Source organism: Passer domesticus, chromosome 7 (assembly GCF_036417665.1).
Source record: "Passer domesticus isolate bPasDom1 chromosome 7, bPasDom1.hap1, whole genome shotgun sequence".
Classification (NCBI taxonomy): Eukaryota; Metazoa; Chordata; class Aves; order Passeriformes; family Passeridae; genus Passer; species Passer domesticus.
The window spans coordinates 35,752,465-35,775,732 of record NC_087480.1 but is presented as its reverse complement, the minus strand read 5'-3'; the positions used below and the strand labels follow the sequence as shown (position 1 = coordinate 35,775,732).

The 23,268-nt window shown below is 53.4% G+C and overlaps 1 protein-coding gene across 3 annotated transcripts; it reads right to left on the bottom strand.

Moving 5' to 3' along the window:
- Positions 1 to 1,131: 1,131 nt before the first annotated feature.
- Positions 1,132 to 21,795, bottom strand: SEC16B (SEC16 homolog B, endoplasmic reticulum export factor). 3 transcript variants are annotated; one of them, XM_064427710.1, is made up of 26 exons: positions 21,753 to 21,795; positions 20,229 to 20,517; positions 19,186 to 19,292; positions 18,571 to 18,670; positions 18,341 to 18,455; positions 17,071 to 17,212; positions 16,587 to 16,744; positions 15,946 to 16,007; positions 14,517 to 14,652; positions 13,329 to 13,559; positions 12,604 to 12,701; positions 11,592 to 11,673; positions 11,359 to 11,476; positions 10,882 to 10,993; positions 10,662 to 10,767; positions 9,856 to 9,996; positions 6,955 to 7,068; positions 6,274 to 6,346; positions 4,032 to 4,283; positions 3,484 to 3,554; positions 3,054 to 3,191; positions 2,785 to 2,892; positions 1,902 to 1,983; positions 1,702 to 1,799; positions 1,536 to 1,604; positions 1,132 to 1,247 (listed from the first exon to the last, which is right to left on the bottom strand). In XM_064427710.1, the coding sequence occupies exons 2-26, from the start codon at positions 20,450 to 20,452 to the stop codon at positions 1,185 to 1,187; spliced, it is 3,000 nt and encodes a 999-aa protein (XP_064283780.1). In that variant the 5' UTR covers positions 20,453 to 20,517; positions 21,753 to 21,795; the 3' UTR covers positions 1,132 to 1,184. The 3 variants fall into 3 exon arrangements, with proteins under 3 accessions (XP_064283780.1, XP_064283781.1, XP_064283782.1); XM_064427711.1 differs by lacking the exon at positions 21,753 to 21,795 and having other exon boundaries at positions 20,229 to 21,495; XM_064427712.1 differs by lacking the exons at positions 16,587 to 16,744; positions 20,229 to 20,517; positions 21,753 to 21,795 and having other exon boundaries at positions 19,186 to 19,297.
- Between the last annotated feature and the right edge of the window lie 1,473 nt (positions 21,796 to 23,268).

Sequence of the window (23,268 nt, the reverse complement as noted above, 5' to 3'; positions counted from 1 at the left end):
GACTCTTAATCAGCATATAACCGCAATGCACGCTGGATCGAACCAGCTCTCACCCTGAGCTTGAAGAAACCGCATAGAGAGCCTTTATATAGAGGCGGACCCGCGGCGAGCAGCGTCCGGGGGAAGCTCACTGCCGAGGCCACCCACGGGGTGCGCGTCACCCGCGGCCCGCCTCGGGGAAGGTCTGAGGGAAGGGCCGCCCGCGGCCCCAGCAGGGCCCCGCCCGCGCCGGGCGGGTGAGCCACCAGCAAGGGGGGGCGCCGCGCGGGCCGGCCCGGGCAGGAGAAGCCGCGGCGGCCGCTCCGCGGAGCGAGCGCCCGGCGGATGCTCATGGCCCCGCGGTGCTTTGAGACAGACTCACGGCCGGCGCGCTGAGTCCAATGGGTGAGGTGGGGCAGCGCCCCATAACCCAATTCAGACTACTCTCCCCCGGACACCTTTTGCTTTCGCTTTTTCACCATCCTTCCGGCCTCCTTCCCTTCCTCTTCTTCCACCACTCCTTTACTTCCCCACACACCCATCTGCCCTCACACAGAGCGGCTGTGGCGCCTGCCCGAGCACAGAGGGAGAATGGGGACATGTGTCACCCGTTCTCACAGCGGCACCCTGCATGTCACCAGGGGCAGCATGGCTTTTTGTCCCCTGCCTCTGGTCCTGACGTGGAAGAGTCTGAGCCCGTCTCAGACTCAGTGTTCCACTCCTCCCCCTATTTAATTACTGACTTCCACACCCCAAATGTGGACCCCAGCAGAGGGCAATAAAGATCATTAAGGAGTATCTCACTTATTAGGAAAGGCTGAGGGAGTGAAGAGAGGAGGGGCTGGACATCACTAAAATATTTATGTATAAAGACCTAAATGTTACCAAAGAAATGTAAAAAGAAATGCTGGAGTGGAGTTCAGGAACCATGCATAAGGAATAAAAACGAGTTATGCAAACCAGACCTAAACTTTGTGAAAGAGGAAGGTACAGGCCTATGTTCCCACCTGAATCACCAAATTATTCACCCCCCCAGCCTCACACCCCCCATTTTTTTACTTTTAAACCCAGAAACCACCCCCTTATTTTACAACACCATTCACCAAGCAGGCTCAACCATGATTACCCCATCCAAAATAACCACAAACACCATTTTGGTTAAAAAAAACTTTGTGTATTGGTGTCTGCCATCCCTTCCCACCACCTCACAGTGGGTTGGGGTAGCGATGCCGGGAGAGCAGCCTGGGTTGGGTGGGTCGGGCAGGAAGCTGGGAAACACAGAGAGGTGGTGTGAGCAGTGGCCTGTACCCCAAAACATTGCTTTGCCATCGTCAGGATGCAACCACAACCATCCTCCCTACCTTTCACTCATTCATCACAACCTCCCATTGCTATCCTCCCACCAGTGATTTACTTATTAAAAAAAAACATTCCCACGACTGGTGTCATCTAAACCGCCCTTCCCATAGCAGATCACCTGAAATCTGGCACCACCCCAAAATCAGGAGCCACTCTAGGTCTCATACAGCACCACCCCCTCATAAAAATGCTCTCACCTGAGCGACCTGGGCAGGGTTGAAGAGAGGAATTGAAGCCCGTGGTGGGAGAGGTCCAGGGTAGCCAGTCTGGAAGGATGAAAGAGAAAAACTTGACACACACCCCGAGCAGAGAGGTGTCCTGGACACCCCATCACACACGGATACACTCCCCTCCCCTCCTCACCTGCTGTCCTGCTGACTGCCTTCCATCCTTCTCCCAGGAGCTTTTCACCTCTGCAGACACTGGACCAACAGCAAAGGCACTTTCACCCTGCATTCCTCCTAGGGCCAGCAACCAAAACCAAAAGCCAACTTAATTTTAAGAGGAGGAACTTGTAAAAGGCTGATGGGGGAGAGAGGTGAGAGGAACCGTGCAGTATTTACCAGGATTTCTGGAGAGAGGCTGAGCCAAAGGGTTTGTGCCAGCTGCCAGAGGGGCAATGGGTGGGGATGGTGACGTCCGCTCCTGAAATCACATCCACCCGTTTAGAGCAGAAGCTCCTTGAGCTGGGAGAAGACCTCTGCACCAGATACCACACCAGGCTTTTGGGGTACCCGTTCTGCTGCAGGGGTACCCAGGAGCTGCTGGAAACACGGCCAGAAGGGGCTGCTGGGTCCTGACCCAGCAAGCAACTTGGGCACAAAGCTAAACCAGCCTGAGGGTTCAGAATCAGGCAGAAGGCTGGACACCAAGCCTGGGTACAGTGTGAGGGGCCAAGGTCCATGGGTCCCCTTCTGCTCTTCATCTCCTGCTAGTTTGAGAAGAATATCCCAACATTTTTTGCTCTGGGACTGCAGATCATTCTCTGCCAGGAAGACATTTCCAGGGGAGGTTCTCGCTCCAAGCCATCAGGGATGTGATGTCCTTAGGAGCTGCCTAGGTCTGGGATAACCACGCATGGCTGCTTTCCCCCTCGCTGCTGCACTTCCAATTAAAGAGGTTTTCCCTTCCCTGCTCCTCCTAAACCCTGCCAGAGCAGTGCTGCTCACAGCTGCTGTGTTCCGCTCCAGCGGAGGGTGAGGGATCCCTGCAGAGTTTGCCAAGGGCTTGGATGACCTCATGGGTGAAAGAGGCTATATGAATTTGCAGTTATTATTAATCAAGGATTCACTTCCAGGCTAAAAGGGCTCCCAGTCCCACACAGAATGGCTGTGGCCCCTGCACAAGGACAAAGGGAGAAACAAAGGGTGATGGGGAGATGTGTCACCCATTCTCACAGCAGCACCCTGCATGTCACCAGGGACAGCATGGCTTTTTGTCCCCTACCTGTGATCCTGATGTGGAAGAGTCTGAGCCAGTCTCAGACTCAGCTTTGGGAGAAGTTTCCTTGGTGGGTTTCGACCGGAACCAGCCAAACCACCTGAATCCAGAGCTCTGGGAAATGAAGGAAAAGAGTGGAAAGGGATAAGAAGAGGTGGATGCCAGGGTCCTCCAGGTGCCTGCTGGGAGTGGGCACCATTTTTCCAGGGGCAGGGCTGGCATCAGGGACAGGCAAGCTCAGTGAATGAGGCTCACGATGGCTCTGGCATGCTCACCTTGTCCTCCTCTGGCTTCATGGGCTCCGCCTGCCCCTCGGCAGTGTCCTCATCTGCGCTGTCCAAGGAGGGCTGGCTGTCCCCCAGGGAGACAGTGGAGGTCTCCGAGACAGTCCGAATCCTGCCCGGTAGCTCCTCCTGCCATCAGACATGGAAGCTGCCACGTGCTGTTCCCACAGGAGCTGCACCCAGCATGGTCAGAGCCCCCTGGGACTGCTCCACACCCACATTAGTAGGAAGCATCCCCAGGGACCCCCACATGCCTTACACAGCAAGAGCACCCACAGCAGGGCACAGCTGTCACCCAAGGAAGCATCCACCCCATGATGGGGGGATTCCATGTGAGTTCAGTGCATGGAAGGATGGGTCAACACCTCCCAGATCCAGCCAGGACCCTCAGTGGGATGGTCTCCTGGTCCCTCTGACTCACCTGCTCTGTGGGAAGGGCTGGCTGCACCTCTCCAGGGGACAGCCTGGCACCCCAGGGCTCCCCAGCTTCTCCTGTGGAGCAGAGAGAAGGACACAGTCAAGGTTCAATCTGTGGAGCTATGGATTTATCCATCAGAGCTGTTTCCAGAGCTGATACCATGCCCCTCTCCAGAGCACAGCCACCCATGGCTGTGGTGGCCAAGATGTCCCCCACGAGATGCAAAAGGCCATTGTGGTCCCTGCCAGCACCAGGGAGTAAGTGGTGAGGCTGAACTGGTGCATCTCAAAGGCAACTTCTGAGGAAGAAACTCCTCTCTGTGAGGGTGGAAAAGCCCTGGCAGAGGTTGCCCAGAGAAGCTGTGGCTGCCCCATCTCTGGAAGCATCCAAGGCCAGGTTGGATGGGGCCTGGTGTGGAAGGCGTCCCTGGGTGGAAGGTGTCCCTGCCCATAGCAGGGGGCTGGAACTGGATGATCTTTAACATCTTTTCCCAACACAAACCATTCTGGGATTCCGTGATTTTTGCAGGGAAACAAGGCTGCAGCACTTACCTGCTGGCAGCACTGGCTGTGGAGGGGGCTCAGCAAAACCCCCTCCAGGAGGGGCCCGTGTCTCTTGGCCGGGCACAGGGGGCTGCAGGTCTCTCCCAGCGCTGGGCAGCGGCGATGCCACGACCTGAGCAGGTGCTGGGGACCTGAGGGACACGTCCTCCTGGGAGCTCAGCCCCTGGGATGGCACAGGCTCAAACCACGGGTCGTACTGGTAGCTTTCACTCTGGGGAATCTCATTGCCAGGCTCTTCATCTGCCAAAAAAAAACCCCACACCTCAGGAGTTTACAATTTTTGTGATGTTTATAATTCTATTAGGCTGTTGCACAGATTTCTCCCCTTTTCCATTAAACATCAGCAGGAGCTGGGGGAGTGAGGAAAGGCTTCAGGGACCAGGCAAGGGAGGAGGTAGGACACAGCACAGCAACAGCAACCTTCCAGAGGTTTCAAGGAAGGTGGGATGGGAAAGACAGGGGAAAATTTATTTATTTTTTTAATCCTGGGAATGTACCTGAGGCTATAAATTAATTCAGAAGGGAATGCTGTGGAAGCAAAGAGCCCACAGGCAGCATGCACCAGCAGCTCAAAGGAGGCTGAGATCTCCAGCCTTTTCCCCCACTCCTGCTGCACACCCTGAGCAGGAAAGATTCACCAGGTGGCTTTCATTCCTGTTCCACAGCAGCACCCACAGAGGAGTTCCTTGCTTTAGGCAGATTTATTCAGGGTTGGGATTTTTTTGTTTGAAAGGCAAGTTGAGCAAGCAGGATTTGCTTTCTTTAACACACACATTGGCCCCAGGTGTGTGTCCTGCTCATTCCAGCTCAGCAGCCTCCTGCCAGAAACACTGGGCACTGGGAAATTCCTCTGCCATTGCTGTGAGTCAGGACCCAGATCCCATAAGGAAAGATTATGGCACCTCTTGATGCTATCAAACCCTTTGCTTTGCTGCCAGCATCACCTCCAGCCCACTCAGGATTACTTCACCCCCATGAGCTGCTCCCACATGGCCTGGAGATGCTCAAGATCCACAAGGAGGAGGATGGATGCTCAAACTCATGCTGCCTGGCAAGCTCAGCTGGAACAAGTCAGGGAGGACCACGTGGATCCCAGCCTGGCACCTGATTTGGGCTTTGTCTTTCCAAGATGGATGGATTCAGCACCAAGCCAGCTTTCTCTGCATGCAGGTCCCTCAGGTGGTGGCTTTGGGTGGCTTTCACAGTGAAGGAAAGGGCCAAGCACAGGGAAGGGGAGCTGTGGAGACCACACGGAGCAGACCTGGCTGCCAATGGGATCATCATACTTGTAACTTCCTTCCAGGGAAGGAAGATCATAGTCTCAGCCCTGATAGCAGCAGAAGGCAATCAGGATTGATGATCCTTTTTACTGCCTGGGAGAGCTCTTTGAAAAGGAATTTGGCAGCAGCAGGGAAAGCTGATAGGAAGAAATGGCTTGAAGGAATTAGCTGTGTTTTGTCCTGTCTGCACCAGCCTCTGCTCTCCACACTTCAGTGCCAGCATTCCCAGTCAAAGGCAGATCCAAGAAGCAGGGCACTGTGTAGGAGCATCCTGCTGATGGATGTGAAGCAACACCTCCCCCTGACTTCTCCTCAATGGGACATCCCAGTGGATGCCTGCCCAGCTGGGAAAGGAAAAACCCCCCTGCTCTTCCCTTGGCACCAGGGGATGGTTGTGTCCCTCCTCATGGTGTCTCTGGGCCCTCTGGGTGGGCTGGCACAGCAGGGGACTCTTGGGGACACCAAAGAGGCAGCAGGGAAGGAGGAATGCTGAGTCTTCAGCAACAGGCATCCTGCAGCCTGGCACAGAGCAGGATGAGCTCCTCCCTGAATCCTTTGCTCTCTAAGTGTGAAATCCCTTTAGTTCAGCTCCAGTTTGCACCCTCAGAGGACTGCCTGGGAATGGGGCTGTCTCCCCTGAGGCTCAGCTGGGAGGCTCATCCAGCACCCACCCCCAGTTCCTCTTCTCCTCCCACGGCACCCAGAGGGACCCCGAAGCTGTGGTAATTAGGCCCAATTACTCAGACTTGGTGTGAGCATGGAGCATTGAGCCCTCACTTTGCAGCCCATGCCTGAGGGATGCATCCAGGCAGGAGCAGACTTTGAGCTCTGGAGGGATGCAAGGAGCAAGGAGCTGCTGCTGGTAAAAACTCCAGAGACTGGGAAGCTGCTTCCCAGCCCATGGCAGCACAATTCCATGCAGGGAGAGCACAGCCTGCTGCTTTATTTACCTGCTGTTGGTAGAACAGCACAGGGCAGCTCCAGCTGAGCAGGTGCCACCTCTGGAGGAAGATCATCTTCCACCTACACAGGTAAAACACAATAAAATGGATAGGAAAAAGGGCGGAACAGGACACAAACTAAGGGAACCATAAGGCCAATGCAAAGGAAAGCATAGTGCTCATGGATCTGGGGCTCATAGCCCACCCCAGGCTGCAGGAGAGACCCACACCAGCATGGACACAGCTCTTTCCCAGTAAGCAAGAGGAGCTGCAGCATCCCTGAGAGCAGGCAGGAGGGAAAACAAGATGGAAAAGGCCACAAAACCAAAGGCAGGCATGAAATCTGAATGAAGAGCATTGATCCAAGCACCAGACCATAGTTAAAAGACCCCAGAGTACACCCACAAGGTGACCTCTGCAATGTCCTCCCTGCAAAGGGAGACCATCACTCACCCACCAGCCCCTGCCTGCCCTCCTCGAGCCAAATCAAAGAGAGTTGTGCCCTGTGTGAAGCTCTGCAGCCCTCAGGCACTGCAAGCCCCTTCCTTGCACAAAGACCACATCTCAGAGCTCACAAGCCAAAGAAGGAGAGCTTTTGAACCTCCATCCCCTCGGATTCAGGGAAGAGGAGGAGGATGCTCCTGCAGACAAACCACAACACAGAGCAGCTGTCCCCTGCCTCCTCCTCACCTCCCACTCCTGGCAGCAGGCTCGGAGCTGCTCCAGCCAGTCGGGCTCCAGTGCCTGCTCTTGCTCCGGAATCTCCAGCAGCAGAGGGTCACAGAGCTTCAGCCTCTCAGCCAGCTGCAGGGCCAGGGGGACAGCAGGGATTAGCACACGGGTCAGATCCACAGGGATCTGTCACACACGGCTGGGCACGCCGGCTCGGGAAAACAGCATCATTTTGTAATTTGGGGGTAAAAGAACCCTCTTGGGCAGGACTTATTCCCTCTCCCACACCACCACAGAGGTGCTGGCCCATCCCATGCCCCACAGGCTCAGCAGGGCTGGCTCAGCACCTCCACAGAGATGCCAAAATACTGTGTCAGAGATGCTCCTCACATCAAAGAGGCAGGCAAATATCACCATCCCTTTTCCCCCCCGAGGAAAATGAGTGGCTTTAATCAACCCCCTAACAGCCATCCTGGGGCACTGGCAGGTTTGCAGGACACCCAGCTCCCAGGGCAGTTCATAAGCTCCTCACCTGTCCCATGAGGATGGATGGGAGCTGGTGTTTTTCTGATCTGCATTTACAAATCTCTGAGAAGATTTCACAGCCTCCCAGGCCTGTCCTGATGCTTGATGTCCTTAGAGCTAAAGAGTATTTTCTTAATATCTAAGTGAAATCTTCCCTACTGCAAATTAAGCCTCTCTATCCCTGCTCCCATGGAAGCTGTGAGAGGAGGCAGCCAGCATTCCCCACGAGCAGCCTCCTGTGTGCTGGAGGGCTGTTATCACATCCCTCATACCCCTTTCTCCCCCACCATATCTTGCCTAGAAGAAATAACCCTCAGGCCTTCCTCAGAGGTCATTTTCCCCTCAATCTCTTATCACCCCAGCTCTCCACTCCCACACTCACTCCAATTTAGCCCTGTCTCCACATGCAGCAGCCCAAACAGGCCCCTGCCAAGACCCCTGAGACCCCAGCACGGAGGGATTATCACCTCCTTGTCTCAGATATGCCAGTTGTACTCTCACAACCCAGAATAACACTATAACATTGGTGGGGTTGTTTTTTTTTTCTTTTGTAACAGCATCCTGTTATGCTGCTGCTCAGTATTTTTTCCATGCTCCACTATCTCCCCCAGGTCCCTCTCTGCAGTATTGCTGCTGTGTGTCTGATTTCTCCTGCAGAAGAGGGGTGTGTGCTGCCCTGGCTGCAGCCATCTCAATGGAGCAAGAGGCTCTTCTGGGGTGACCCAGGAGCCCAGGGTGAGATGCAGGGCTCCCTGCAGAGCTAATTCCCAGTCTGAAGGAGTTGGTTAGACAAGGATCCAGTTTTAAGACAGCTGGGTGAGGAGAGATGGCACTCAAAGCTCTTCATTCACATCTTTACAGAATTTTCTCACTGATATCAGCCCACCAGCACCCTGATCTAGTGGAATGTATCCTCCATGGCAGGGGAGCTGAAACTAGGTGATCTCTAAGGTCCCTTCCAACCCAAACCATTCTAGGACTCTTGGGGATTTCTCAAGTTTCTTCTGGCTACTTCATGTTCCCTTATCTTCAATGCCTTGCTACAAGGCTGCCACCTTGAGGGCCACCAAAAGCCACCCAGAGTGACTTTGCAGCTCAGCCACCCTCCACAGCCACACAAGACTCAGCTGTTCCTTCCTGCACCAGTCCTAGCAGCCATTTCTTTCTATTCCTGAACTTTTAAAACACAAGCTCTAAACCAGCACAAAGCACACTTCCCAGGTGTGTGAGTTTACAGCAAGGCAGGACCTGCACAACTGGACCCCAGCTTGGGACTGGCCACAAGAGCAAAGTAACCCTGGAGCCTGCACTACCTACTGTCCCATCTCTTTACAAACACACCTATGCTTCATCCTAAATCAATCACAGGAAAAAGGAAATTATAAGCATGATTACTCCTAAACGGGGGGAATGTTTAATCCAAAAGCTTATGTGCACTTTGATCCAGTATTAATGAACCAGCACCTGGTTGTATATCGTCCCCAGCTTCAAAAGAGGGGAAGTCTTAATCAAACACTAATGTGTATCATAATTTGTAACACAGTCTAGAACATCAAAGACAAGAGCATCTACGAATGCACTAGTTTTTCAGATGAAAGTGTTTTCTCCCAGGAGAAGCATTATTCCCAGCGGAATGGCAGATCTAAAAGGCTGTTAGACAGCAAATAGGCTTCGGTGATGGGGTGAGGAAGCAGTGCCAGCCAAACTTTGGGTGAACTCAGCAGCACCCACTTCAGACAGGCATCTTGCTGCCCCTCACCTCACAGCACCACGGCTTTAGTGCCTTTCATAGAATCACAGAATGCTTTGGGGTTGGAAGGGACCTTAAAGCTCATCTTGTTCCAGCCCCCCTGCCATTTGCAGGGACACCTTCCACTAGACCAGGTTGCTCAAAGCCCCATCCAACCTGGTCCTAAAGGCTGGGGGAAGGTGATAAGCAGCCTCAGCACTGCCCTGGTCTTGTGAGAGCCCCACTTTCCCAGGGGATCTGGGACACTTGGCCTCACCCTCTCAGGAAGGAGAGGGGCTGCACTTGGTGCTACAAGCTGGGCCATGCTCCCTCTCAGTGTCGCCCCAGAACACACCCCTCAGGAGGTAAAGAGAATTGTAGAAGATGTGCTGGAGGGGAAATGTGCACTTAGACTTCACTTCTTAAGTCTGTGACATTTAGAAGTTCAGAAAACCCCACCAGACTTAAAAACATCCAAATAACTCTGCTCCTACTTGGCAGTCAACATAACACCTTTGTTCCCCACCCTAAATCCACGGGGCTTAGAAACCCTGTGGAAGCACTGTCTTTGCTGTGCCTGGCAGCAAACCCGGGGGGGGGGCTGCTCAGAGCTGCCAACACTGCCACCCCAGCAGTGGCACGGCCTGCAGGAGGCCCGGACTCACCCTCAGCACCTGCTGGGCCAGCGCGGGGTGCGCGGCCGGGCCATGGCGCAGGAGCGCGGCGCCCACGAGCTCGCAGTACTGCAGGGCCTGGGCTGGCAGCCCGTGGTCGGCCAGGCGCGAGGCGTAGAGCAGCTTGTACACCTGGGGGGAGGGAAGCAGAGCAGCCACGGCTGGGAGCAGGGACGGGGACAGGTCTGTGGGGGCCCTGTGCCCTGGATCGGGCACCCAGAGGCCGCTCGCAACTTGGGGCCACTTCCACCCGTCCCCATGGAGGCATCCAGCTCCCCCTCCTTGAACCAGGCAGCTTCATAGAATCCTGGAATGGTTTGGCTTGGAGGGGACATCAGAGATTATCTAGTTCCAGCCCCCTGCCATGGTCAGGACGCCTCCCACTAGACCAGGTTGCTCCCAGCCCCATCCAGGCTGGCCTTGAACACTTCCAGGGATGTCTCCATCCAAAACCACAGTGCCCAAGGCAGCAACAGCTGGGTGCTGCTTTGCAATAGGAAATGCTCACCTGTTACCCCGAGAGCAGGAAGGCAATGAGAGCTGAGCAAGCACTGATCAGACACACTGCACCCCAAAATCTGCCCTGATTGAGTCCCTTGGCTAAGGCAACCTTCCCATCATTCCCAAAATCTGCCCTGATTGAGCCCCTTGGCTAAAGCAACCTTCCCATCATTCCCAAAACCCAGTAAGGGGACAAGCCTCAGGAACAGCTCGAATTCCAGGCTTCAGTGAGATGGGTGCATGCTTTGGGGCAAGTCTGAGCTGCTGTACAAGATGTAATTGAGCATATGCAGTACCTGGAAGGGGAGCAGGAAAAATTCAGGCTGTCGTAGCTGCCGGCAGTACTCCAAGATTTCCATCCTCTGGATGGCCTCTGTCCTGGCAAACTGGGAAAACGCCTGGCTGCAAGGAGAGGGGCAGGGTCAGCGAGCAGGGATTGCTTTTGCACCGAAGTGAGATCCCAGGGATGGGGAAAACGTGGGGCAGGTGACTGGCAGGAACGCCAGGCTCCCTCACCGGTGGCTGCTGCCCAGCAGGGCCATGCGATCTGCCTTTGCTCCGAAGTAACCAAAGGGAATGTCTGCCATCAGGTAGCAGAAATGAGCTGCTTCCACTGCTCCCTTGCTGGCTGCATGGAAAAAGACAATTAGTCTGAGACATCACCACATGGTCTGCTTTGCTTTGGAGGCCCTCAAGCTCATGCAAAAATGCAAACCCCACTGCCTCACCTTCCTGGCCATGCAGACCCTGATCCCTCCCTTGTCCCTCTTGTTTGTCTGTTTTCCCCAGCTGCTTTTTGTTTCAGGAAATTTCTCTTCAATGGTAGAACTGGGTGAGTCTGAGCAGGGCCAGCTCCAACTCTTGGGTGCATAAAATCCCACCACTGGGAGCAAGGCTCATCCCCTGCAGTTTCCTACACCTTCCCTGGGCCTAACTGCCCCATGAGAGACACCTGGAGCCCTGTTATGGCTGCTGCCACTGATCTCAGCTCACCCAAAGTGTCTCCCATGGTGACAATGGCTCGGTGGTTCAGCTCCGTGTCTCCAACCTTGTTGGACAACATCACAGCCAGGTGGGGCCTCCAGTCCCCCCACGTGGCATCCCCGCAGCACTGGAGGGAGAGGAGGAGAGCAAAGGTGAGCAGAGATGGCCACCAAAAGGTGGGTGTCACAGGCAGGTGACAGCACAGGGGAACACATGCCAGGGCCAGCCTCTTGCTGACTGACCAGAGCTGCCTGAGGGATCCTTCCTGACATCAGCTGGAAGAGGGTCTGCAGGGGGTCATTGGTGGCCAGTGTGCTGGTGAACCTGTGAGGAGACAGCAGAGAAGGGCTGCACCCCAGGACCCCAATCCTTCATTCACCTCCCAGAGCACAGCCCAAATGCCCCAGGAAGCTGATGTCTTGAGGGATTTCCCAGAGAATCCAAGAATGGATTGAGTTGGAGGGCACCTTCTAGTCCCACCCTCCTTCCACAGGCAGGGACACCTTCCACTAGACTAGGCTGCTCCAAGCTCAGTCCACCCTGGAATTGGACACTCCTAGAGATGGGGCAGCCACAGCTGCTCTGGACAACCTGTGCCAGGGCCTCCCCACCCTCAAGGGAGAGGATTTCTTTCTAACATCTAATCTAAATCTACTCTCCCTATCCTATCACTCCATGCCCTTGTAAATAGGAGGCAGAGAGGATCACCAGCCTCTGGGGGTGATGATCTGTATTACCTTCAGAGAAGGCAGGTCTCCAGGACAACACTGCATAAAACCTCCTTAAAAGGATTTGGGTTCCACAAGACAGAAAATTTCTGCTTAACTCTCCCTGAAGGGATCAACCCAATCCAGACTAAGTACATTAAATTCCACCAGAAAATGCTCATACGAGTGGGATGAACAGCTGGGACTAGACTGGATCACAGTGAAAATGGCTCAGCTCCCCCTGCCCCATGGCTGTCTTTGCTAGGGCAGCATGGGCAAAGCCAGAGACTCAGAATAAATTAATCTTCCATCTCCAGGGAATGGCTTTCCTCCTGCTTTTCAGCCCCCCACTTGGTTTCTCCTGTCCATTGGGAAGCCTGGAGGACTCAGACCTGTTTGGATGGATGCCTTCTGTCCCCTTTGCCCCCTCTGGAAAAGCTCCAGCTGGAATCAATGCTCTTTTCCAATTCAGGGGGCACTGAAGGGATAGCAGGCTTGGAAAGCCAGCCATAGAATACCACACCCTGCTTGAGCTTCTCCAGCTTACCCAGTGAGGACCCAGCTGTACGTCCGAGGGTCCATCTTGCTAGAGAGGAACAGGGCATGGCCCCACAGCTGGTTTCTCATGGCCCAGACCAGAGCATCCTGCATTGAGGGGGAGAAGAAAGAGGGTTTGCACCAACTCTGCTTCCTCCCTCCTCTGCTCCCCCAGCTCACGAAGAGTCCCAATAACTGCTCTGGCTTTAATTAGCATCCTCCAAAAATCTCTTCCAGATCCCTTTGTCTTTCTACCTTGAAAATTTACAAGAATGTGGACATTCAAAGCAATGTTGTGTCCCCTAGATTTCCAGGTCTGTGCTGCCTGTTAGCTCTCAAAGCTGTGGGATCCCACTCTGGGCACCCAATCTGCAGCCCTCCTTCTCTCTTCTCCTTGTGCCTTAGGTGAGATTACATAGCTGCAAATGGGTTTGAAACAAGATGACCTTTAAGGTCCCTTCCAAAGCAAACCATTCTAGGACTCTATGAAATTAAACGTGGTAGAAGTGCTGGTAAAAGCCTCTGCATGCATCTCATCTTCACTTGGGTCCCCCATCCCCGTTCCCGGTGGTGGGAAATCACTGCCATAAGCCCCGTTGTACAAACACAGCTTGGAGGGTTGATCCCACAACCCCAAGTCGCTTCTTGAGCACCCTTCCCTTTAACACCTGCCTGAAGAGACCAAGCAGGGAAAAAACCCTCAGCCCCACATCCTGGATCCCACTCACCACTTACTTTCTTCCTGCCGTAGTAGAGGAGCTTGGTGAACTTCTCCACGATCTGTGCCTGTGTCTCCACCACGGGAGGCACCTCCCCGGTGATGAGGTCCAGCGCGCCCGGCTGGCGCGACGCCCACTCGTCGTCTGCCAGGCCCATCAGGCTGGCTGCAGGCTCCTGCCTCTTGTACTTGTCCTGGCGCCTGCAGTCCTGCATCAGCAGCTCGGCCGTGTCCGAGCCCACCATGGACTGGGAAAAGGAAGGAAGGAACCACCTGGAGGCTGCCCCATCGTGGCCGCATTTCTCTTCGCAGAGAAAAGCCAGGCACGACTTCCCAAGAATATTTCTGGGTTTCACATTCTCTGAACATCAGAGAAAGGAAAATAGTTCTTATCTCATTTGCTGTGCCTGTGTTTGTGCCAAAGTAGAATGCGATATGGAGATTGTTTACCCAAAGTGATGTTGTTTTGTTTCCTTGGCCTGCCAGGGCCAGGTGTGTGTGTGTCGGGACTGTTGGTGACAGTCACGAGAGGTTGTGGAGTGGAATGCAGTTGTGTGCAGAGCTGAGTGCTTGGCAGATTCAGTAATGTAATACAATATAGAATAATATAGTATAACGAAGTAATTAATTAGCGTTCTGACATCAATGGAGTCCTCCTCATCATTCCTCTCCCTGCCATGGGGGTCACCCTGACTCCCATACCCCACGAGCAAAGGCTGATGGCCATTCCAGTCTGCCCCTTCTTATACCTGCATCCCCGTCACAGCACATGCCCCAAACAAGACCAGCATTGGCCAGCAGCACGAGGAGTTGGAAGGAAAAGGACTCAGCACAATTAGCATCCTTCACAACACTCCCTCTGATGACCTTATCCACCTGCTTCCAACAAGCAACTGCAGACTGGATTGGGTGGATTTCAGTGGATTAAGGGAATGGCCCCCTTTTAAGTGTAAGTGCTGCTCCTCCATGAAGGTGGCACGAGTCCCCTTCACTGGGCTGTTGGCAGTTCCCAAGGACAAAAAGCAATCATGAAGAAGGATTTGCTTCAAATATCCAAGCAGCATCAAACTGAGGAATGAAAAATCAGATCCTCTTAAGGTACACCCCTCCCTCCCAAAAATAGCAAATGGATCAAGAGGCACCTGAGGGACATGTTGTCTCATTTCCAAGACCAAAAGGGTCATCCCCTTCTATGGGATACGTACCCCATTCTGCCTGCAGAGGAGGACCAGGAGTTTCCAGAGGAGAGAGGAATCTCTGCCCCTCTGTGTGGAGAGATCACAGCCTGTGGTTATCTTCTGCTGGCAAAACGTCATCACATCCACCTTGTGCAGATCTTCCCTACAGCAGCAGAAAGAAGCATCAAAGAAACCCAAGGCAAAGCAACCTGTGGCACCATTCAGGCTCAGTCCCCAGGTTCTCTGATGGGGATGCCAAAGACTCCAAGCAAGAGCTGGAGGAAAGAAGATCCCCAGTACCAATGCCTACTTTTAAGTTTAACCACACTCAAATTTATTGTGACTCCTAGCAGATCTCTGCATTTCAGGGATGCAAAGTACATTTCAAACCCACCCTTTGACCTCCTGATAATATTTTCTTCAATCCACGTGCAAAGAAACAGTTTGGATTTGCTGTGCTGCCATTACATCCACGGCAGTCCAAGGCTGCAGAAGCAGGCACACTCTGTTGTGGAGGCAGAGTGGAGGGTCACTTGTGTGCCCACAGAAACCCTTAAGCTAGCCAGGCAGAAGTGCTGCCATACAATAAAATAACTATACAGTTAGAAAGAGTGGATGAAACAGGAGAGAGAAACTGCAGGTGGAGATATTGATCCTGACTCAGTCATTCCAACGTATTATATGGAGATTCCTGATGTACCCTTTGGCACAAGTGGTAACCCAGAATCACAGAATGGCCTGGGGGTTGAAAGGGAGCTTGAAGCTCATCTAGTCCAACCTCCCCTGCCATGGGCAGGGACACCTTCCACTAGACCAAGCCCTGTCCAATTTAGCCTTGAACACTTCCAGGGATAGAGCTCCAGACCTGTTTGCAGCACTCCAGGTGGGTCTCACAAGAGCTCACAAGGGAAGCTCTAGATCTTCCACCCAGGTTTTGTGTATGCACAGCTCTTTTGCTTGGTAAATGCTTTTTCCTTTTCTCTCCCTGCTTTGGTTGGGAGTGGCCAGAAATAGTGACAGCCTGGTGCAGCACACCCTGATTCATGCCCAGGCTCACACTGGATGAAGGCACATACTGGGTCTGACCTTGCTGTGGCTCAGCCATCTCAGGGGACAAAAACTTTAGGAAAAGCTAAGCCACAGGTTGACCCAGGGCTTCAGACATCCAGAGAAACCCAAAAGAATATTTTTTCTGAGATAAAATGAGTATAAAATAAGGTCAGATGTACAAACCACACTAAACCCACATCCTATGAATATTCAAAATACCATATCCCACAATCCAAACCAACCCACACTGCATCAAAGGGCCCAGGCTCCCAGCCTGAACTTAGAAATGACCTTTGTAGATAACTCAAAACCACAGGGACCCTTTGAGTCTGCCTTGAGCTCACGTCTCCTCATAAAGGAGACAGCCAGGAGGACACAGCTCCTGGACCTGCCTGTGCTGCCATACCTGGCCAGGGGCCCGGGGAAGGCTTGCAGCTCCTTTAGCTCTTCTGTGCCATGAAGGATTGCCTAAAAAACAAAAGTAAATTCAGCAGCTGGGCTCCAGCAATCAGAGCAGCCCCAGTTGGGCTATTGGAAAGCCAGTGCCTCGGCCAAGGATTCAACACTGCCAATGAACCTTGTGCTGTCATAAGGTAATCACAGAGCACAGACCCTGAGCTATCACATGGGCTCCAGAGCTAAGGTCCAGTAAAGAAATGTCTGCTGAGATGGCATCTGCCTCCTTCTGGAGGTAAAATAGGAGACTGGAAGTTGGGGACAAGGCCACTGTACTGGAGCACCTCGGGAAGATGAGTGGAGTTGTCCTTTGGAGAGGTACAAACCACACCTGTCCCCATGAGAAGGGATCACTATGAGCAGGTCACAGGTACCGAGGGTTACAGAGCTGAAGGCTGAAAGCACCACCCAGGCACAGGCTGGCATGATGGAGGCTCAAAAGTCCACGTGGGATGGACAGAAGATGGGAACAAGGAATGGGAAGGCTGCTGAGGAGGCTGCTTGGGTTATGAACCATGTCTGCATCCCTCAGAGTGACAGGAGCCACTCCAGGGAGGGGACGGGGGGCCTGCAGGGCCAGCTGTGTCCTACCTCCAGGCTGTGCAGCTGGACACGGGGCAGCTGTCCCTCAGCAGGCTGGTGGGGACACACCAGCACCAGGTGACCCCCAGCTCCAAAGCACAGCGCCGTGTGCAGCTGGGGGAACTTGAGGGGCACTGCTGGGGTCGGGGTGGACACCGAGGGCTCCCCTGCAATGACACATGGGCCACTGTGAGCCTCTCACACTGAGCACACACCACATCCTCTGTGGAGGGCTTGGCCAGGTCCCAACCTGGTCCCCCAACTTAAGTGGGCCTCCACTGACCCCTCTATGCAAGAACTGTCCCCCAAAGCAGCAGATGTGCACAGCAGCTCCTACACCTACCCAGGCAGAGCCCCTGCACCATTCACCCACCCCACAGCCCCCAGTCATGCCTGTGCCTGCACGCCTCCTCCAGGAGAAGAGCCAGCTGAGAGTCATCCTTCCATTTATTCCCTTGCTTCCCCCTTGTCAGAGCCCCCCATTGCACCTCACCTGCTTGTCCCACGTTCCAGGACTCTGGAAGCACAGGGTTGTAGTCGTCAGCACCATCACGGATGTACTGGCTGAGCTCATGGCTGCTGGAGCTGAGTCCTGACTCGTGGTACTGCAGGAGCAGGCTGGGCTGGCCCAAGGGCTGCAGGGGAGGGAGAACACACAAACCTGGCTCAAAAATTAGGGACACTGCTGAATTCCTGCTCCCAGGCAGGGGGCAGGCTCTGCTGCTACAGGGAAGTGCCCAGCAGGAACAGTAGAGCCAATTCCCATCTCAGCAGCTCATGCCCTACACCAGCTTGGGTTCACCCAACAGCTTAGAAAAATCATTTACATCAGCCACAGCTGTAGTCTGACAGCTTTCCTAGCTCTAACGTGAGCTCCTCACCACAGCCAAGGAGATGGGGCTTGGAAACCCAAAAAAGCATCACCCAGGAGCAAAATCACCAGAGCAGCTTTGATTTGATCTTTTGATTTTCTCTTGGCAAGACCCAGCAATCAGGACACAAGTGTGATGGAGCATGACTTGGTAGACAGAGTTGACAATGACAATGAGCTGTCAGCTACCTAGGAAGGCTAGAATCGTGGAATCATGGAATCACTAAGGCTGGAAAAGCCCTCTGAGTCCTACCATTAATCCAGCACTGCTGTGTTCACCACTAAACCGTGTCCCCAACTGCCACATCTACATGTCTTTAAAATTCCCCCAGGGATGGTGGCTCTACTACATCCCTGGGCAGCCTATGCCAGGGTTTGACAACCCTTTTGTTGAATATTTTTTTTTCCTAGTATCCAACCTAAACCTTCCCTGGCACAACTTAAGGCTGTTTCCTTGTGTTCTGTCACTTGTTCCATGGGAGAGGAGCCTGATCCCCACCTGGCTACAGCCTCCTTTCAGGGAGTTGTAGAGAGTGACAAGGTCACCCCTGAGCCTCCTTTCCTCCAGGCTGAGCCCCCACAGTCCTCTCTGCCTCTCCTCATCGGGCTTGTGCTCCAGAGCCTTCCTCAGCTCCACTGCAGAACATCCCACCAAGCCTGGATTTCTGTGCTGCTCCTGGGCTGAGCATACAGCCCTGCACTTGGGGGAGTGACAGCCCAGCAGATGGAGAGAACACAAACACTAAAAACCCACTGCAATAATCCCCAGGGATTATTATCCCCGAGTGCAACACAGCAAAGGGGCCTTTTTCTCAGCTGGAGGGGGACACATGGATTTTTCCCAAATCTCTGAGAGATTCTTGTCCTCCACCCCAGCCCATCTTGAGGTTACCTCTTTGGACCAGCCACCAGCCTCCCCTGAGTCACTGCTGAGGGCTCCTTCCCCTGTCCCTTCCCTCCTGGCAGTCGAGGTGTAGCTCTCCTCATAGGAGCTGTAGGTCTGTGTCCTGCAGGTGGGAACAAAGGGAGACATGGTGAAGGTCTGAGACTTTTGAACCACCCACAAACCCCTTATTTTGCAGCAGGTGGTTTCACAAGGCTGCACAGACTTCCCAGCTTTACCTGTCCTGCCCTGGGGGGCCCGTGGCCAGGTTGGGGTGGTAGCCCCTGTAGTAGTGCTGGTCCCGGTAACTCTTGCCATAAGACTCTCCTTGTCTCAGGTCTAGAGAGAATCAAGATTCAGAAAGAGAAACAATGAGGTTGCAGAAGAAAATCCATGACTCAGGCAATTTGCCATGCCCACTCAGTTTGCTTCCAAATGATCCCAACACATTGGAGATATGATAACAATGCCTTGTACACATTTGCCAACACAGCACTGATGCCCTTTTCCCTTTCCTCCCTCCTCTTCTGTTCAGTCCAGAAACAGCAAAGAAGAGGCCCTGGCCATCCTGATCACACAGCACCATCAAACCCAGGCTGGAACCAGGAATAATGACACAGGTTTTTAGCCGTGGTCATGAAGATCAAACATCCCTTGTGTGCATTTAGCTCCTGGTCACATTTCCTAAATGCAAACAGGGAGCCAGTGCTGCACAGAGCACCCACCACCACCCAGGAATGTGGGCAGGAGAGAGCTCTGGATGTGTGCAAGCCCTGGGAGAAGAACCCCAAGGGGAAAACATCACTTCCCCTGCAAGCTGTCTCCATCCCCAGACCCAAAGGATGAGCCCATACCTCTGTCATCCTGCCATGGCACTGGCTGCCACTGGTGGCTCTGGTAGGGGTAGCCATCCCTGTTGCCAGCTGCAGGATACTGCCAGTGGGGGTCTTCATAGCCCTGCCTGGAAAACAACACAACACGCTGATCTGGGGAAGAAAGGGTTTCAGGGCCACATCTAGGCCCTCCTGCTTGGGAGCTTTGGAGGCAGCAAAGGGGATGGGAATAAAGCCAGGTCCCCTCTTCTGGCAGGGCCAGGAAACTGGTCCAGCATCACACCTGGAAGCAGCAGGAGGAGGTTTGGTTGCTTTGCTGTCCCCACCTGAAAGCTGTGCACTGCAGGTTCAGGTGATGCCCAGTTTGGGTTCCAAGGGACCTTTAATGGTCATCTCATTTCAACCCCTGCCACGGGCAGGGACACCTTCCACTAGACCAGGCTGCTCCAAGCCTTGCCTAACCTGGCCTGGAACACTTCCAGGGATGGGGCAGCCACAGCTTCTCTGTGCCAGAGCCTCACCACCCTCAGAGAGAAAATTTACTTCCTAATATCCCATCTGCATCACACGACCTCAGCACAAAACCCCACGTACCGACTCCATAATTCACTGAGGGCAATAACTCAGGCAAATCAACCCAGATTTGCTGGAAGCTCTTTCTCAGCACTGAGAACATCCTCCAGCCCACATTTTATCCGTCCACTCTTCACTGTTTCAGCAGCTGAGCTTGCAGGCTGCCTCTTGCTCCTATATTACCGCTTGTATTTTTATTGTTCACCTTGCACTTAGGAAAAAAGAACTGCATTTAATCAAACCTGTAAGAAAAAATGCACCTTGGGGCTGAGACAGAGCTTGTCAAACAGCAACCACACAAGTCACAGTTTTAAGAAGAAATCACAGCTGCAAATGATGCGCAGCCTTAAATATAGAAGTCATGGGACTGCTTGAATAGCTGGACATCACCTACTGACAATCTGTGTCACAAGGGCAGGACCTGGGAGCAGTGAAAGGGGCAGTTCCTGTTTTAAGGAGGTTTCCAGAAAGGGGGATCAAAGGGGTCTCACCTGGAGTGGGGCTGGCCGGGGTAGCTGCTGTCACCGCGGGGGTGGTGGCCCTCCTCCCAGGGGTGGCCAGGGAGGTGTCTGCCGTGCCAGGAGCCGGGCCGAGGAGCCTGCCCTGAGTGCAGGAGGTGCCGCCGCAGCGGGGCCGCGGGGCCGTGGTGCCCCTCTGCCCATGAGCCCCGGGATGCCGGCCTCTCCCAGGGCTGGGCCGGGGCCCAGGGCTCCATCACAAGCTTGCCAGATAAATCCTCTCTGGTTTTGGGGAGCTTAAGCCCCAAATGGCTTTAGTGGCCTGCAAATGATAAGTCACAGTTTGATCAGCAGCTTTTCAACCCCCTCAAAGCGCCCTTTGAAGCACTTTGCCAGCTACTCTCTGCTTTTTGGGAGCATCCTGGCAATCCAGGATCCTTTCCAAAATACCCAGAGGCAAGGAAAAGTCATCTTTATATCTTCCTGAACTTGAAGCTCCCCTTAAAACACCAGGGTGAAATGGTCTGCCTTTGAAAGCAGCACACATCCATCTCTTCCCAGAACAAGAATCTCCGAATGGTTTGGGTTGAAAGTGACCTTAAAAATCATCTAGTTTTAAACCCCTGCCATGGGCAGGGACACCTTCCATTAGACCAGGCTGCCCAAAGCCCCATCCAACCTGATGCTGAACACTTCCAGAGATGAGGAGTTTCTTTGGGCAACCTGTGCCAGGAAAGAATTTCTTCCCAATGCCTCACCTAAATCTCTCCTCTTTCAGTTTAAAACCATCACCCCTTGCCTTATTGCTACAGGCCCTTTTACAAAATTTGTCCTTACCTTAAAAAGCCCTCTTATACCCAGGTAGAGTCCTCCTGCACTCCCAGCTGCACTCACATCCCCCTCAAGCTGTGAGAGGCTGAGAAATCACCCTCCCCTCTGTGCCAGGCAGTGAAACCCCATTTGATAGGCACTAAGGGAAGGGACATTGGCAAATCTTTGCTAAGGACAAGGAGTTTTGCTCAAAGAAACGAGCAAGCAGTGAGAAATGAAGGTTTCTTCTTGTGAGCTATAGGATGGGGTGGGAACAGGGATTTACTCCTGCCTTTCAGCTGCAGCAAGAATTCCAAGTGGGCACCAGATTTGGTTATAGCCGTGCCATGCAGAAGAGGAAATCCTGAGGAGAGCCCAGAGTGGCACATGGGTGAAGCCCCAGCTGCCAGGGGGATGTCACCCTCAATCCCCCCGTTCTCCTCTTGCAGCATGAGTACCCAAAGGTCCCCCACCACTCCAGGCTTCCCCAATGCAGGGAGATGGCCAGATGCTGTCTGAACCCCTCCCCACTCCTCCCCCTCAAAGTTTAGGGCACTTTGGGATCATTTCAGGACTGGAAGACACACAGGTCTGGCTTTCTAGGTGACATCCAGCTAAACCCTTGCCCTAAACAGCCCCCAGCCACAAACATCCAGGCACCCATTATCCCAGTCCCACCAAGGGCCCACCCCAACTTCTGGCCAGGGCTTCCCACCACCATCCTCCCCCCTCAGCAGACACACACACCTGCTCAGAGGCCGCCAGGGCCCTTCCTCTGCTCCCTCTTGCCTCTTCCAAAGTCCACTTCCACATGGGCCAGCGGGCAAAGGGCAGCCCTGCTCCTCCGCCCCGCGCCGGCCGCTCGCTCGGCTCCCGGGGGATCCCTGCTGCTCTTTGCATCCTCAGGGTCGCCTCTCCCATCACTTGGGTCTCCTCCCACCCCAGGTAAGGAGCACGCAGCCCTCCGAGCTCAGAAAAAGCCAGATATTTCTCCTGGGGAGTTTTTTTTTTAATGCTGTGAAGTAGGGGCTGATAGTGAAAGGACAAAGGTGAACAGCTTTAAGCTGTAAGAGCAGAGATTTAGATTAGATGTTAGGAGGGAATTGTTCCCTGTGAGGGTGGGCAGGCCCTGGCACAGGGTGCCCAGAGAAGCTGTGGCTGCCCCTGGATCCCTGGAAGTGTCCATGGCCTGGCTGGACAGGGCTTGGAGCAGCCTGGGATGGTGGAAGGTGTCCCTGCCCATGGAAGGGGTGTAATGGGATAATCTTTAAGGTTCCTTCCAACCCCAAGCATTCCAGGATACTATGAAGTGTCTTCCTTGATACATCCTCACATCTCCTAAATAATAATAATAAATGAAACCTGACTGGTTTAATTCAGACCCAGTCACAGGTCAAGTAAATAAGGTTTAACCCACCATGTCCTGCCCAGGGCAAAATTTGGGCAGGATGGAGCTGGGCTCCACCCCAGCACTGCCTCATCTCAGTCATTACAACACTATAAGGGCCTTGTTCTCAAGTGACCAGAGATTCCTGCCTGGAGACGCTGTCCTGAACTCCCCTTGGCTCCTTAAAAACTGAGAAAATGAGCAAATTAAGATAAATGATGCCATAGAAAACCACATTTAAAGCGAGATGCAAGGTCCATCATCTACCACCCAGCAGTTTAGTGATGTCTCACCTTCCCCCTCGTTCCAAGAGCCTCCAAATTACCTCCACTGTCACATCACAGCACTGACTGATTTGGGATTCACAGGCAGGAGAGTTTGCTTTGCATCATGGTGGCACCGTCAGAAACCCCCTCCTTTAATGATGTTGAAAGACTACATATATTATAGCTTCAGACCTTGAAATTTCCACCCTGCTGGGAGAGTAAGAAATTTTCCCTGGTGTTCCTGAGAAATAAGCACTCGGTCTCTGCAGAATTCAAGATTTCAAGTAAAAAAATATCCTGAGCACTCAGCCATACAGAAATCCGACTGGGAGAAACACAAACCAGGGCAGAGCTGTCCTCGTGCTGCTGGGCTGCTGCAGCAGAATGAAATTAAGCATCTCCTCTTCATTTCACAGCTGCCCTTCAAAACTTCAGGAGGTAAGGTCTGTTATGGACAGATCAGGGCTCAGGGGAAGCAAGAAAGGAACCCTAGGAACTATGAGAGTCACACTGTAAAAATACACAAATTGTAGGATATTTCATAAATACAAATAACATAATTCCACTTGGTTTCTGGCTAATTATTTTCGGTTTTTTTAGCCAAAAGGTG

Coding starts and splice junctions, on each gene's coding strand:
- SEC16B (XM_064427710.1), bottom strand. CDS start 20,452: ATGGAGCCCTGGGCCCCGGCCCAGCCCTGGGAGAGGCCGGCATCCCGG. Junction 19,293..20,228: donor CCCGGCCAGCCCCACTCCAG/GTGAGACCCCTT, acceptor GTTGTTTTCCAG/GCAGGGCTATGAAGACCCCC. Junction 6,347..6,954: donor CCTGCTGCCAGGAGTGGGAG/GTGAGGAGGAGG, acceptor TTACCTGTGTAG/GTGGAAGATGATCTTCCTCC.